The sequence below is a fragment of the Capra hircus genome, chromosome 8 (genome assembly GCF_001704415.2).
Source record: "Capra hircus breed San Clemente chromosome 8, ASM170441v1, whole genome shotgun sequence".
NCBI lineage: Eukaryota > Metazoa > Chordata > Mammalia > Artiodactyla > Bovidae > Capra > Capra hircus.
Genome location: NC_030815.1, coordinates 64,797,099 through 64,813,766, shown reverse-complemented (window position 1 = coordinate 64,813,766; position 16,668 = coordinate 64,797,099). Strand labels below are relative to the sequence as shown.

The 16,668-nt window shown below is 37.6% G+C and overlaps 1 protein-coding gene across 4 annotated transcripts in view; it reads right to left on the bottom strand.

Annotated features, from left to right (window-relative positions):
- The window catches only part of INVS (inversin), a 133,721-nt gene that overhangs the window by 100,743 nt on the left and 16,310 nt on the right, over positions 1-16,668 (bottom strand). For 3 of the 4 annotated variants that reach the window (XM_013966062.2, XM_013966063.2, XM_018052243.1), the window contains one exon: positions 14,516-14,682. In XM_013966062.2, coding sequence (XP_013821516.1) covers positions 14,516-14,682 — 167 coding nt within the window. Of the gene's footprint in view, positions 1-14,515; positions 14,683-16,668 lie in introns of those variants that run through there. The other variant, XM_018052244.1, reaches the window with a different exon arrangement.

Genomic DNA, 16,668 nt, shown 5'->3' with positions numbered 1-16,668 from the left:
TCTCCTCTTTCACCTTCATCAAGAGACTCTTTAGTTCCTCTTTGCTTTGTGACATTAGGGTGGTGTCATCTACGTATCTGAAGTTATTGGTATTTCTCCCGGCAATCTTGATTCCAGCTTGTGCTTCATCCAGCCCGGCATTTCTCATGACGTACTCTGCATAGAAGTTAAATAAGCAGGGTGACAATATACAGCCTTGACGTACTCCTTTCCCAATTTGGAACCAGTCTGTTGTTCCATGTCTGGTTCTAACTGTTGTTTCTTGACCTGTATATAGATTTCACAGAAGGCAGGTCAGGTGGTCTGATATTCCCATCTCTTTAAGAATGTTCCACAGTTTGTTGTGATCCACATAGTCAAAGGCTTTAGCATAGTCAATAAAGCAGAAGTACATATTTTTCTGGAATTCTCTTGCTTTTTCTATGATCCAATGGTTGTTGGCAATTTGATCTCTGGTTCCTCTGCCTTTAAGAGCTTCCCTTATAGGTCAGTTGGTAAAAAATCCACCTGCAATGTAAGAGATCCTAGTTCGATTCCTGGGTCGGGAACATCCACTGGAGAAGGGATAGGCTACCCACTCTAGTGTTCTTGGACTTCCCTTGTGGCTCAGCTGGTAAAGAATCTGCCTGCAAGTCAGGAGACCTGGGTTCAATCCCTAGGTTGGGAAGATCCCCTGGAGAAGGGAAAGGCTACCCACTCCAGTATTCTGGCCTGGAGAATTCATGTACTATATAGTCCATGGGGTCGCAAAGAGTTGGACAGGACTAAGCGACTTTCAATTTCTCTTTCCTCTACCTTTTCTAAGTCTAGCTTGAAGATCTGGAAGTTCTTGGTTCGTGTACTGTTGAAGCTTAGCTTGGAGAATTTTGAGCATATTATATAGTCTAAGTACCATTTGTTTACCTTATCTGTTTTTCCCATTAAACTATGAAGTCTTTGAGGGCAGGATCATGTCCTGTTCATGGTTTATTTCTGAAACTTAGCATAGAGGCTTTTGCATAAACACTTGTTAAATGAAAGAATCAATAAGATTATCAGGAGTTACAAGGCAATAAAGTAACCTAATGTGACTTCAACAGCAAAGATGTCACTTATTGGTCACAGACAGTACGTTTTGATCAAACACCCTAATGTGAATCTAGCTACTTAAATGTTAAACTTCTTTTGCAAGGACAACAAGTTTGCTTCTACCATTTCCTGTGAGCAATTTCGCTTAAGAAAATGTGGTCACAATTATATTCTCACAGATGTAACTATAGAAGAACTGCATGAAATCTGAGAGATTTCTGCAACCCTTGGAGAGTTGCTTTGAAACTTAAAAATTTTCCTAACTTAGATCAAACAAAACAAGTACTTTCAATAATAAATCTAAACGCTTAGTCAGCAGTATCGAGAATTTTTATAATATGCATTATGGACTATAAAGAATAGAATCTTTATGGACTATAATAGATTCTTCAAGATAGCACTTAGGCAGGAAGAACTTAACAAAATACTTGTAATGATACTGACTCTCAGAGTTTGAAGGCCTAGTGGGGTCACTGGGTTCATCTATGCAGTGTCTAGTTTGTACATCATTCAGTTCTTTTGGCATACTTTTTTGAGTCATTTCAAATTGGTCAGCAGAGCTTTGAATGACTATAGCAAAGAGACCATGGAGCTATAGGGATGGGCTGAAGACATAATCCATAACCTACAAATACTTATTCACACACTCTTGACATTACTGTCAACATACCTTTATTCAAGCTTTCATGAAGATATACTGTATAAATAATGCTTATAAATGCTCTCAGTACTCAGTATACTACAGAAGCATTTTTAAAAATTATATATGCTTTTGAATGACAAAAATGCACTGAATTTAATTTGTACGTAGTGTACGTATAAGGAAACATAAATGTTTACCATTTATCACTGTTAAGTTCGTTTCATAGTTCGTTACTGAAATTTAAAGTCATTTACTTGGCCTTGAAGAGGTGGTAATAGGATCTCTCTACATTAGAGAATAAACTAACTCATTTTTTCCAAGTACTTTCTCCATTCATACTACAAATGTATGATACATATAGAAGAATAGCATAAGTATATAGGGATATACAAGAGAAGTGATTTTGAGCCTGAATTAGACACAATAGCTTTGGTATCATTTAAATCCAATTCTAGCACCTGTTCTAATTCACTAAGAAATAAAAAATTGTGTATTATTTGGAAGGAACAATTTAGCTAAGGCATAACTTCATCTTTTGGGTTAGTTCATGTAGGAGTAAATGAAAGATTTTGTTTTATAAGGAATAATATTTCTAAATGAGTATGGGAGAAAAATACTATCAAATATATTGTTAACTCATCTATCCTTTAATGTCTCTGTCATTTTCTTTTAATAACACTTTAAAATCTTTATCACTTGTTAGTTCTGACAATGATATGTCAATTTATGCAATCTCTCCCCTATAGTTTCATTTCTAATCTCCACTTAAGCAGTTTACCTTCTAGTGTGATCAAAGACAAAAAGAACCAATGTAGATTTGTATTGTGTGTATGTGTGTGTGTTTGCACATCCACGCTTGAAGATATCGTTTAACGTTACATAGATTTATTATCCAAAGGGATCTCTAATTAAATAAAAAAGGGAGCCTATCTTAGCTACGTCGGCTTCAGGATCCATCCTTTCGTATAAAGGGCTTTCACATGCCTTCCCCCTCAATTCTAAAAGCACACGCTTCTTATTCCCTTCACCATGAATAAGGCCGACATTTGACAGCTTCACAAGGCTGACAGGGTTACCCAACAGCCCACCCTCCCTATTCTCAATCCAATTAGACCTCTAATCCTCCAGATGAAAGGCCCAACTGCTCACGTTCCTCATGACAACGACAGCTATTGATTACTTGTCACTGCAGCTAACACCTTCCCTGTCGAGGCTGCTCTGACAGAAGCAAACCTACCAAATTAGACAGCACTTTATCTGCCCTGGAGGCCAAATGGCACAACAAGTAAAGGCTAATAAATGGTATAAAAATGAACAAATCATAACATTATGACAGGCTGATCGTTGCCAGCAGCCTCCTAGCTCAAGCTTGATGTTCCGTTAGGCTTGCTCCTTCTCTTTCCCCTCTGCTCTAACTCCAACGTTGACTGAATTAAAGGCCAGAACAATTAAGGCATTTGACCAGCAAAGATAAGCCAATTGAAGTATCACCAAGGGACATAAATGTCAATAACTGACTGCCATTTGTCAATACAAACATTCTGGAGATGCAAATACTCAGTCCTTCACTCTCCACTAGGCTACACTGACTCACTTTCCAATGAGAGTCAGTTCAAATGGACAGTCTATGGCTATTTACCAGAAGAAGAGGGGAAAAAAAGAAAAAAGAAATACAGTGTCAAGAGAGGAAGTATTCTATGAAGAACAAGCAAGAGTCACTGGGGTGGGGTTGGAGGGTTGCATGAGAAAAAGAGACAGCAAAGCAGATCTATTGTTCCTTTAAAAAATATTCTGTTAGACAACTGGAAAGTCAGTACATGTTTTTAGTTAAGAATGCATACATAATGTAGGGAATGCTGGAAAGCTAATGAAGCTGTAACTTTAGAAACACACTCATTCATTTAATGAACATTTTTTGAGCATGAACCATGTACCAGGCACTGTTCTAGGCAACAGGAAGAAAATGATGAATAAAACAGACCAAAAGAATCCCTAACTTTATAGAGTTTACATTGCGGTAGAGTATAAGACAGTAAACAAGGTAAAAAATAAAGTGTGTGTGTGTGTATGTGATATGATACTCCATCATTCTCAGCTGGGTAAGAAAAAGGGGTAGAAATGTAAGATAACAGTGGGTAAGTCTAAAAAACCAAAGAACTACACACACACATAAACAACCAAACAAACTTAGCCCTGAATTAGAATAGGAAATGATAAAACTGTATTTTTATTTAAAAAATATTTCCAAGCAGTGTCTACTGTTATGGCTTAGAAACAATCAACCCAGTAACAATAAGCATCCCTAGACTTAAAATTGTGGTCTCCAAATACATATATGGTGAAAGATTCAGGATGGAACAGAGACTTGAAAACATTCTATGAAGAAGGAGTGAAGGAATAGTAAAACTGGAGAAAAATTTCTTCACTTGGCCATCATGATTATTATTATTACACTGTTGGTCATGCCCCGTGGCATGTGGATCTTAGTTCCCTGATCAAGGATCGAACCTGTGCCCCTTGCAGTGGAAGAAGTGAATCTTAACCACTCGATCGCCAGAGGAATTACCACAATGATTATTTTTAAGATATGTCGGATCATATCACTTCTTTCCTCAAAACCCTCCAATGCCTCCTCCATCTGGTTCAGAATAAAAACATATTCCTGACAATGGCTGAAAGGCTTAGTGAATCTGGCACCCATTTCTGTCTTGTCCTCATGATCGGCTACTCTCCCCTTGCTCACTCATTATCACCACGCTAGCCTCTTTGTTACTCCTCCAATATTCCAGGCATGCTCCCACTTTAAGTCTTTGTTCTGACCGTTCCTCCAGCCTGGAATGAAAGTTTTTCCCTCAGTTATTTACATGGCTTACTTTCTCACCTTCTACAAGTCTTGCTTCCAATGTGACTGCTTCCATCTCAGTGAAGACTATCCTGACTGCCTTATTTACAGTTCTAATTTGCTTTCCCCAGGTGCCTCTTCCCTGGTTTTCTTGATACCCCCTTAGTTTAGCATTTTGGTTATATTTCTCTTATTATATTATATTAGTAGATGATCATCTGGGCTTTGGAAAAGCTTCATAGTCAGAAGAGCTATAAAGAGGTCTATGATTGGTCACATGGAAAATGCTGTGTCCAGGGGCTGACAATATTCATATTTTGGGAATAATGAGCCCCCTGATTCCCTCTCATTTCAATTCTGAACAGTAAAATGTACAAAAAACAAGAAGAGAAAATTATATGAACAAATACAGTTCTAAGACACAAGAAGGTAATTAGCAAGTTAATGATCACATTTTCTTTGGAATTGATGTTATATACAAAATTAATTTTTAGAAGTTTAAATGAAAGTAAATGGATCTGAAGTTCCTTTTTATCAGCTGTAAAAATATTCACTGGCCCCATGCCCAGAGTTTAAAAGAAATCAGCATGAGTCTAATGAAAAACAAGCTGTAGGTCTCAGGGAAATTCAATATATACTCTTTCTTTTCCTTTTAGTTTCTGATTGGTTTCCATGGGAATCTAGGCTTGTGGGGATCTCTAGTCGTGGAAAGCAGATGCCTGAATTTTCATGGCTTAGTAAAAGTGGGGGTCAGTGAAGAGATAAAGATGATTAGAAAATGAATATGGTAGTAGAAAACATGATCACGTTCAAAACACAATGCTGCAAGCGACATAGTTTTCAAAACACAGCCTGCAAGGCTGTTCTTCTGTGTTTGGGAGGTATTACAACATAAAGAAGAAGCAGAAGAAAAAAACTAATGTAAAGGCATTAGCTCTGGGTTTAAATTCTGAATCTGGCCCATAAGAAAGAAGCCCGTTGGAGAGCAGTTCTCCTGGGTTCCCTTACTTCATGGTTCTCTGCTTGAGCACTTCTTTCCAATAAAGTCTTTTGCTTTGTCAGAAGAGAAAGGAAGGAAGGAAGGAAGGAAGGGACAAAGAAAGACTTAAGAACTTTGGTGGGGAGATGACTCGGAAGCTGGATTTCAGAATTTCTCTATGACAGAACCAGGGGTCTGAAAAAGCAAGCTGCAGAAGAGTGAGTTCTCCTTCAGTGGAGCATTACCAGGAGCACTGAGCTGGGAATCAGAAAAACGAGATAATTCCTAAATCTGCAAGTAAAAAAGTGGCCTTGAAGAACTCAAACCAGACCTCAGTTTACTTCTATAGAAAACAGTTAATATTCAACCATTCTAATTGCTAAGAAGCTACTATGAAGGTTTTTTTCTTACTAGAACTATGTTGTTATGGTTGTTCAGTTGCTAAGTCCTGTCTAACTCTTTGCAACTCCATGAACTGCACCATGCCAGGCTTACCTGTCCTTCACTATTTCCTGGAACTTGCCCAAATTCACATCCACTGAGTCGATGATGCCATTCAACCATCTCATCCTCTGTCAACCCCTTCTCTTCCTGCCCTCAATCTTTCCCAGCATCAGGGTCTTTTCCATTGAGTCAGCTCTTTGCATCCGGTGGCTTGGAGCTGTACTATGTTAGAACAACTCAGAAGTAGTGATATCTATCAAGATTTGATGACATTTTGTTCCTTGTAACTATGAAAGTAGAAGTACATTAACTATAGTCAAAGTATTAAAGAATGGACAGGCTTTTATTTCAATTCTCAGATTTGTTTAAAAATAGACCAATCTTGGTTTTGATTAAAACACTCATTTGGTTGGAACACTCAATTCAAAGACCCTAATTATTTGAAATCAGGTTCTAAACCGGAAAACCAACAGACAGGTTTAAATATAGTTTCTAAGTACTCAGAAGAGGACAAACTTGATACTGGCTTGGAAACCTAAGAAGTTAGAATGTAATGAAGCTAAGATTTTTCAGGTTAAGACTCTCTCTGCCAGAAAAGGCAGCTTAGCTAGGGCTGAAGTCAAATGGAATAGGACATAAACGTTGTTAACATAGCCCATCTCAGTCCAGAGGTGGTCTTGAGCAATCATTAAAATTCCAGAATATAAGGGTTTTATAAGATCAGACTTTCTATGTAATGTGGGCATTGCAAATGCCTTTTGGTGCCTTCTTTTAGAAGCATGTACTTTTAGTGGCTCAGCAGTGTTCGACTCTATGCAACGCTATGGACTGGAGTCCACTAGATTCCTCTCTCCATGGGATTTTTCCAGGCAAGAATACTGGAGTGGGCTGCCATTTCCTCCTCCAGGGGATCTCCCTGACCCAAAGATTGAACCTGTGTCTCCTACACTGGCGGGCGCATTCTTTTATCACTGAGCCACCTGAAGCACACCAAGAGCTAAAACCCCATTTGCTTACACTTCAGATATCCACTGGCTATAGTTTGTGGGACAGTGAGCGCTTATTAAATTGGTTTTAAACAGACTGAGTGAATACAGTCACAGAGATGCCTGGGAGCACCCACTAAAACACTCCAGGTCATCTTGCTGTGTGCTCATACTCAAGAACCACTGGATTACAGCATAGATACAAGGCTTCCAAATAGCTCCTGAGGTGAAGGCTGGGGAAATGTGACCTGAGTGCTTAAAAGCCTAGGCCAGAAACAAACAACCCAATCAACAAATGGACAGAACATCTAAACAGACATTTCTCCAAGGAAGACATACAGATAGCCAAGAGGCACATGAGAAGATGCTCAACATCGCTAATTATTAGAGACATGCAAATCAAAACTACAACAAGATAATCACCTCACATCGGGCAAAATGGCCATCATTAAAAAGTCTACAAACAATAAATGATAGAGAGGGTATGAAGAAAATGGAACCCTCCTACACCATTGGTGGGAATGTAAATTGGTACAGTTGCTATGGAGAACAGTACGGAGAGTCCTTAAGGAACTAAAAATAGAGTTACCATATGACCCAGCAATCCCACTCTTCTGAGAAGATATCCAGAGAAAAACATGGTTCAAAAGGAGACATGTACCCCAATGTTCATTTCATCACTGTTTACAGTAGCCAAAGCATAGAAACAATCTAAATGTCCATCGATAAATGAACGGATAAAGAAGATGTGGTACATACATGGGTACATATATACAATGGAATACTACTCAGCCATAAAAAAAGAAATAATGCCATTTGCAGGAACATGGATGGACCCAGAGACTACATACAAATATCAGACAGAGAAAGACAAATATCATATTACTTCACTTACATGCAGAATCTGAAAAAATGATACAAACGATTTTGTTTACAAAACAGAAATAGACACACAGACTTAGAGAAGGAACTTGGGGTTGCTGGAGGGGAAGGGTGGTGGAGGGAGGGATAGATTAGGATTTGGGGACTGACACATACATATTGCTATATTTAAAACAGATAACCAAACAAGGACCTACTGGATAGCACAGGGAACTCTGCTCAGTACTCCATAATAACCTAAATGGGAAAAGAATTTGAAAAAGAACAGATACATGTGTATGTATAACTGTATAATTTTGCTGTACACTTGAAACTAACACAACATTGTTAATCAACTAACTCCAATATAAAATAAAAATTAAGAAATTATAACAATGAATAATAACAACAAAAAAGTCTAGGCTAGGAACCATTCTTGCTTCCATTCTCCTTTTGCTGAACTACAAATAATGGTCACAAAGTTCTGGAAATTTTATCATTTTTTTTATAATAGATTTTTAATGAGGTATAACACATATATAGTAGTGCATACATCTCAAGTATACAGAGACATCTGTATATGAGTGTAAGATAAGGAAACCAAATGCTGTTGGTGTTAATTTTCCAGAAAAGTTTCAGAGGTATTCTACTCTTCTTTACTTTTTAAAGCATTAACATGCAAACATATTTTTAAAACTGAAAATTAATATTTAGTTTTCAGAGATGAATTGAGAATTCTCTTTTATGAATAAAAAAAGAACACTCAACCACAACCTGAGGCTTCTTTAATTTGTGTATTTAACATGATATAATTTTTCAAAGTAGGTGGGTAATATTCATCTTCTTGAAGCCAAATTAATAACCTCCTGGAAGATTAAAAAGGCACAATTATTGATATTTAGTGAGATTGCTAAAGGCTTTTTTATCCTTATCAATAAATAAATGTATCTGTTGAAAAGAGAGAAACAGTAGCTTCCCTGAATCAAAACATTTCTAACAGATATCTTTTGTGAGAAACCCAGAAAAGGTATGATTGATTTCTTTCTTGGATTAAACTGAGTGTGCTAAATGAAAAACAAACTAGGTACAAACATACAGTATATTGAGATTAATTTTATTCTCATGTGTATAATTTCCTTAGCTGTTTGGACTAATAGTAATTTGTTTCCAGAAAAGTATGTGTCAGAATAACTAAGTCAATCAACACAGTTCAATAAGCTTTTACCATGTATGTATTTTGAAATTGGATAAACGTTTCTAACAAACAAAATGTCTAGCATTTGTATTAATAATGACTTTCTATATAAGTGACACAAAATGTATTCATTCATTCAACCAAGACAAATCAGACACTGTGCTAGATTCTGGGGGATTCAAAAATAAATAAAACAAGTCTCTCATCCGGAACTCCAATCTGGTGGGAAAGACACAAGTAAGTGATAATTATCACACATATGAGACAGTGGGGCTCCAATAGAGATATGAATGAGATGCTATGCAAACATGAGTTTTTCCTATTAATCAACCTAAGATACCACAACATAGTTCATTATCACAAAAAACCCAAAACCATAATAAATAATATATGAAAATGGTTAATCTTTGGGTCAGTAATAATGGCAATGACTACTTACATGTTACGGCTGTTGAAATTTACAAAACACTTAGGTAAATTAATATCACATGTAAGTATATATACTTTACAGTAGATAGGCCAACTTTGTTACTTAATATCTTTTTTGTTATTTAATAGCTTTATCCATGGTGTTTGTGAGCAGTTTAAGAGCAGGAATCATGTCTTCCATCTTTGCATTCCAATGCCTAGCACAGTGCCTGTTATACAGTAAGTTTTTAACATATGTTGAACATAGGCATGCATGCACATATATATGAATATCAGTGTTACATAAGTAGCACTTTTGAGTTCACAGATAATAGAATTAAGACAGACAATACTTGAAAAGAATATTTGGTATCCAAAATATCAGATAACTTCACTAAACAAAGGGATGTGAAGTTTAATAGGGCTCAGTATTGACAGTACTTATTTATAGCAGACATATTATTTATTTTTTAATATTCTCTCTAGATGATGCTGTTAAAGCACTACACTTAATATGCCAGCAAATTTGGAAAACTCAGCAGTGGCCACAGGACTGGAAAAGGTCAGTTCATTCCAATCCCAACGAAAGGCAATGCCAAAGAATGTTAAAACTACCATATAATTGCCATCATTTTACATGCTAGCACAGTAGTGCTCAAAATTCTCCAAGGAAGGCTTCAAACAGTACGTGAACTAAGAACTTCCAGATGTTCAAGATAGACTTAGAAAAGGCAAAGGAACCAGAGACCAAACTGCCAACACTCGCTGGATCACAGAAAAAGTAAGAGAATTCCAGAAAAATATGTACTTCTGCTTTATCAACTACGCTAAAGCCTTTGACTGTGTGGATCACAACAACAAACTGCGGAACATTCTTAAAAAGATGGGGATACCAGACCACCTGACCTGCCTCCTGTGAAATCTATATGCAGGTCAAGAAACAACAGTTAGAACCAGACATGGAACTACAGACCGGTTCCAAATTGGGAAAGGAGTACGTCAAGGCTGTATATTGTCACCCTGCTTATTTAACTTCTATGCAGAGTACGTCATGAGAAATGCCGGGCTGGATGAAGCACAAGCTGGAATCAAGATTGCCGGGAGAAATACCAATAACTTCAGATACGTAGATGACACCACCCTAATGTCACAAAGCAAAGAGGAACTAAAGATGAACCTCTTGATGAAGGTGAAAGAGGAGAGTGAAAAAACTGGCTTAAAACTCAACATTCAAAAAACTAAGATCATGGCAACTGGTCCCATGACTTCATGGCAAATAGATGGGAAACAATGGCAACAGAGACTTTCTTTTCCTGGGCTCCAAAATCACTGGAGATGGTGATTGCAGCCATGAAATTAAAAGACGCCTGCTATGACCAACCCACACAGCATATTAAAAAGCAGAGACATTTCGTTGCCCACAAAGGTCTGTCTATATAGTCAAAGCTATGGTTTTTCCAGTAGTCGTGTTTAGATGTGAGAATTGGATCATAAAGAAAGCTGAGCATCGAAGAATTGATGATTTTGAACTGTGGTGTTGGAGAAGACACTTGAGAGTACCTTGAACTGCAAGATCAAACCAGCCAATCCTAAAGGAAATCAGTCCTGAATATTCACTGGAAGGACTGAGGCTGAAGCTCCAGTACCTTTGGCCAGCTGATGCAAAGAGCTGACTCATTAGAAAAGACCCTCAAGCTGGGAAAGACTGAAAACAGGAGGAGAAGGGGATGACAGAGGATGAGAATGTTGGATGGCATTACTGACTCGATGGACATGAGTTTAAGCAAGGTCCAGGAGCTGGTGAAGGATAGGGAAGCCTGGAGTGCTGCAGTCTATGGGGTTGCAAAGAGTCAGACACGACTGAGCAACTGAACAACAATTACTAGGTGTATAAACATGATACAGAGCAGATATTTGGCAACTATATCTCCTGGATCCAACTCTTCCTCTCTCTTGGCCTGAACTATAATAGCTTTTATGTACCTCCATTCTTATCCTCTTCCAAAGTAGCTGCTAATTACTTGTGAGGAATCTGTACTCAGGTTTTCAAGGTTTGCTTTTCAAGTTCCAGCTACTGCTAACACCAAACTCCACCTGGATTTTTCCATCTTTCTAAGAATCCTGCTTCCTGCTAGGGCTGCATTCTTTTACATTCCAATTTGGAAAACGCCTTAAAGGAAAAAGCCGGGATGAATGTGGAGCTAATTTCACAAGCTTCCCTTCTCTGAATGATCCTGCCTGTGCTGATTGTTTCCGATGTCTTCAAACAACATATTTGTTAAGTTTTCAGATGCTTTTGGCAGACAAGCTGTTCAAAAATAGGGGTTCACGGTGAGAACTTATGCTTAGTCACGAAAGTGTCTGGTTGGTAGCTCTTTACTATGATTTCCTTTTCTATATCTTTAAATATTTCTTTTTTATGTATCTTTAAATATTCCATTAAATATTACATCTGGTTACTTTATATTGTGTTTTTAATGTTTTTGATAGAAATTTGTTTATTGTTTCCACTGACTCTCCTTGACAGTACATCGCTTCCCTATGTGTTTGGTGATTTTTCACTGTGAGATCATATTTGGTCTGTTTTAATTTATATGGGCAGGAGGAGAAGGGGATGACAGAGGATGAGATGGTTGGATAGCATCCCCGACTCAATGGACATGAGTTTGAGTGAACTCCGGGAGCTGGTGATGGACAGGGAGGCCTGGTGTGCTGCAGTCCATGGGGTTGCAAAGAGTTGGACACGACTGAGCGACTGAACTGAGCTGAGTATATATGGGAAGTTTAAGGTGAAGCTATTTTCTCTAAAGAGAATTTGGGTCTGTGACTGCTGAAAGGCAGGTTGGGCTACAGACCTGGGACATCTCCAACCATTTTTGAAAATTATTTCTAGATCCTCCACCATCTTATTCCTGCTTGAACTATACTATTTCTGGTTCTAAATAATGGTGCTTTTGCATGACACACAAAACCAAACACAACACCCAGGTTTGATGTGGGCAGAGTAGAGTATTAAAGAATGATTATCACCCTTATTCTGGAAAGTCTACTAATACCAGTATAACTTAACTAGTATTCTACTAATACTAGTATAACTTAAAGATGTATTATGACTCTTGGCAAACACACAAATACACACAGCAACACAGAGACGGGGGAAATGCATAATTATCAGATAGGTGCGAGACTGTGAAAGTTGTTATTTATAAAAATCAGTTATGTAAACTGTGACATGTAAATCATAGTTCTATTTATTCTTTGACACTAAAGAAATCACTACCAAAAAAAAAAATAAAGGAGAAACAAAAAGCAAATGGAAACGATGTGCGGCATCTCACTGAGAGACTGAACAATTCCCGCGACTGGCTGTGTACTCCCCTTTCAACTTTTTCACATTGTACCTCTACAAAATGTCACATGATTGGATCATCAACTCTTAAACTCTTTTTTTCTCGCATGATCCATTTAATGTGCAATTAGTTTCCCCTTACATTTTTGAAGTTGAGTTTCAAACCTAAATGAATCACAATGAAAAAAAATCTAAAGTGTATTAAATTCTTAATACTGAGGCTATTCCCAATCTGAAATGTTTACTTTTTTATGATAACAAGTTAAATAGAGTTACCCTTCCTGACTGAATACTTTTAACAGCTGACAAGCTTAGGTGAAAGGTTATAGATACCTCAGCAGTAGTTAAAAGAGAGATTGAAAATGAGGGAGAATTCTTTTACATTACTGTAATGAAAAGCAGATTCAAGAGCAATAACTTTGGAAATAACCTGACAGACCCAACTGATAAGCACATATAAGTAGCATATTCAGAAGTACACCTTAATGTCAATCTTTTTTTATGCTTTCAACTAATGAAAAGGTATTTTTCTAACCCCTCAATTAATCAGCTATATCTGGTTCACATTTTTTAATGGGAAATAACTAATAGTTTCTGCTGGATCTAACTAATTTTCATTGCTTTTTGTTCCAAAAATACGTATCTAAAAGAACAAAGAGAAAAATACCAGGCACCAGAAATACATTTTATAGACCAAAATTTCATGGTGAGAAAAACTGTTTTCAGGTAAATAAAATCTTCAAATAAGTTTAGAAGCTTCCTATTTAGAAAAATTTTTGATATGCTTAATCCTAAAAAAACTGAGCTCTTAATAAGCCTTTAAAAATTTGAAATAATTTATACTCGCAGTATAGTTTTAGATTTTAAAAAACTGAAAATACATTTCAGAAAATAAATTTCTTTTATGCTTCTAATGCCACATATTTTACAAGACTACAGCTTTTTATTGTAAAAGTAACACTCACTAAGGAAAACATTTTAAACAATGAGAAGTACTAAAATTCATATATATTCCCATTATTTCAATCCAAACGCTACTGACAATTGTTATTTTTAGGCTGTGCTTCATGTGTATGGCTTCTGGGATCTTAGTTCCTGCTGCTGCTGCTGCTGCTAAGTCGCTTCAGTCGTGTCCGACTCTATGCGACCCCATAGACGGCAGCCCACCAGGCTCCCCGTCCCTGGGATTCTCCAGGCAAGAACACTGGAGTGGATTGCCATTTCCTTCTCCAATGCATGAAAGTGAAGTCGCTCAGTCGTTTCCGACTCTTCGCGACCCCATGGACTGCAGCTAGCTCCTGACCAAGGATCAAACCCATGCTCCCTGCAATGGAAGCTCAGAGTCCTAGCCACTGAACCGCCAGGAAATTCCCAAACCCAACAACTACTGACAATTTAGTGTGTGGTAGTTTTCTTTCTTTCTTTGCCTTTTCCAATGCATAAACTGACTTGAAATATAGTTTAACATAGTCCAATCATACTATCCATATAATTTTACTTCCTTTTCCCCAGCTTAATCTTAGATAAGAAAATAAACTTCATTGCTTGAGGAACTTGAATAAGTGATGGTTATCTGTGCTTACTCTCTGCAGTTTAAAGACTGCATTTTTTTGAGAAAACATATGAAAATAAAGTTATAAACTGGAGATTTCTTTACCATCTGTCCATTGCACAGTTCCACTCATCAATTTACAAATACCACAAAGAAGGTTTACTCTTCACAGTAATTTGACTTCTCACCTTTTGAGCTGCAAGATGGAGGGCAGTTCTCTGGCTATGGTCAGTTTTATTAACATCTGCTCCTGCCTTCAGCAGAGTATCTGCACAATCCAGTCTGTCAGCCAACACACAATACATAAGTGGTGTTCTCCCAAATTGATCTTCTTTGTCTTTAAGGGCAGAGTTCCCTGTGAGGATAAGAAACAAATCACAATACTTGATAATTATTGTTGTTGTCACTGATATAACTAGGAACTATATTTACTAGCTGTTTCTCACCAAGTACTGGGGTAAATGCATTAAATATACTACCTCAGTTTTACTCCCCCTATGAGAGAGACAATCATAGCCATAAGTTGCTCAGTTGTGTCCGACTCTTTGCAACCCCTTGGACTGTAACCTACCAGGCTCCTCTGTCCATGGGATTTTCCAGGCAAGAGTACTGGAGTGGTTTGCCATTTCCTTCTCTAGGAGATCTTCCCAACCCAGAGATTGAACCCCCATACCTATATTACAAGAAATTGAGACTCAGAGGAGTTGGGTAACTTTTTCACCTTACACTGAAAGTAGATGGTGAAGCTAAAATTCAAACTGAGTGTTGACTTTAAGCAGTATGTTCTTAACTACTATGTTATACTAAATTAACATTTTGAGATATGAGGTTATTTTTTTCCTCCCTTACTCTTTGTCAAAAAAAAAAAAAATTACTTATTTAATGTAGACCATACACTGGGCATTGTGGTATGTTTCTGAGAACTACAAAAATGAGTCATGATTGACTTTCTGTTCTAGACAATAAGGAACAAGTGCATAATCCTCCTGCTAATTAAAACTAAACACTCCAGGAAAAATAAATGAAAGGTGGTGAAAGGAAGGCAAATTGGTTAGAGAACAATGAAACTCCAGGAACAATGTGGTGTTGAGTTCTCAGATTTGGGGTTTTTTTGCCTCCTATATATATAGAGACAGCCTGGGTGCTAAAGTAGCCGGAACACCAGAAACACCAAGAGGCACATTCACAAAGTTCCCCAAGAAGCCTGTTCTCTCCAGTCAAAACATCAGGACAACAGTAGCTCAGCAGCACTGAAATCTTTTGACTAACTTCCTCTATTCAAAGCACATGGGACAACAAACTGTACCTCTTTTCCTTTCCATCTGATACTGCAGAGACTGTGGGGAAGGAGCCTTATGAAGCATTATGCCCTGAATCAGGCAAAGGATAGCAATGAGGTGTTACCTTATCCCTTCTCAACTAGACAGTGGAGAAAAGAAAGGAGGAAGCTAGAGAAAGCAATTCTTTATATCAGTGCATAATGCCATGGATAACTTTTAGCAGACCATGTATGGAACTGACCAAAGTTAAAATAGAAAAAGCTTTGAGAATTGAACTCTTAGTGGAATACTGCCCAGGTTCTAAATTGGCCAGGGTATTACAAAAGTGGGGCAGACCAGAAGATAACTTGCAAGAGCTTTGAAAAAGTTTGACATTTGAACCACAGTCCACAAAATTGGAACAAAATGTTCATTCTAACCTAAACAGATTATCAGTTTACTAAAATAGGAGATTTAAATAGGATTCAGAGTCTTTACCATAATATACAAAATGTTCAAGATATAATCCAAAATTACTAGATAAACCAAACATCAGCAAAATATTAAATAAGGTAATAAACAGGCACCAAAATTGTGATGGTACAGATATTAGAATTAGGTGACAAAGATTTTAAAGCAGCTGTCATAAAAAATCTGATAAGCAACTATGAATGCTATTGAGGCAAATGGAAAAATCCAAAGCCTCATAAAGATGAACTCGGTGGGACTTCTCTGGCGGTCCAGTGGTTAAGAATCCATCTGCTAATGCAGGGGACACAGGTTCAACCCCTGGTCCAGGAAAATCCCACAGGTTGTGGGGCAACCAAGCCCGTGTACCACAACTGCTAAGCCCACACTCTGGAGCCAGCACGCTGCAACTACTAGAGCCCGTGTGCCAAGGAGCCTATGCCGTGCAACAAGAAAAGCCAGTGTAACAAGAAGCCTGTGCACCACAGCTAGAGAAAACCTACATGCAGCAGCAAAGATCCAGTGAAGTCCAAAAGAGAAAAAAAGAGAAATAACTAAAAATAAAAAAGCGATGAATCCAATGAAAATATCACAATAATACCACGTTTAGAATA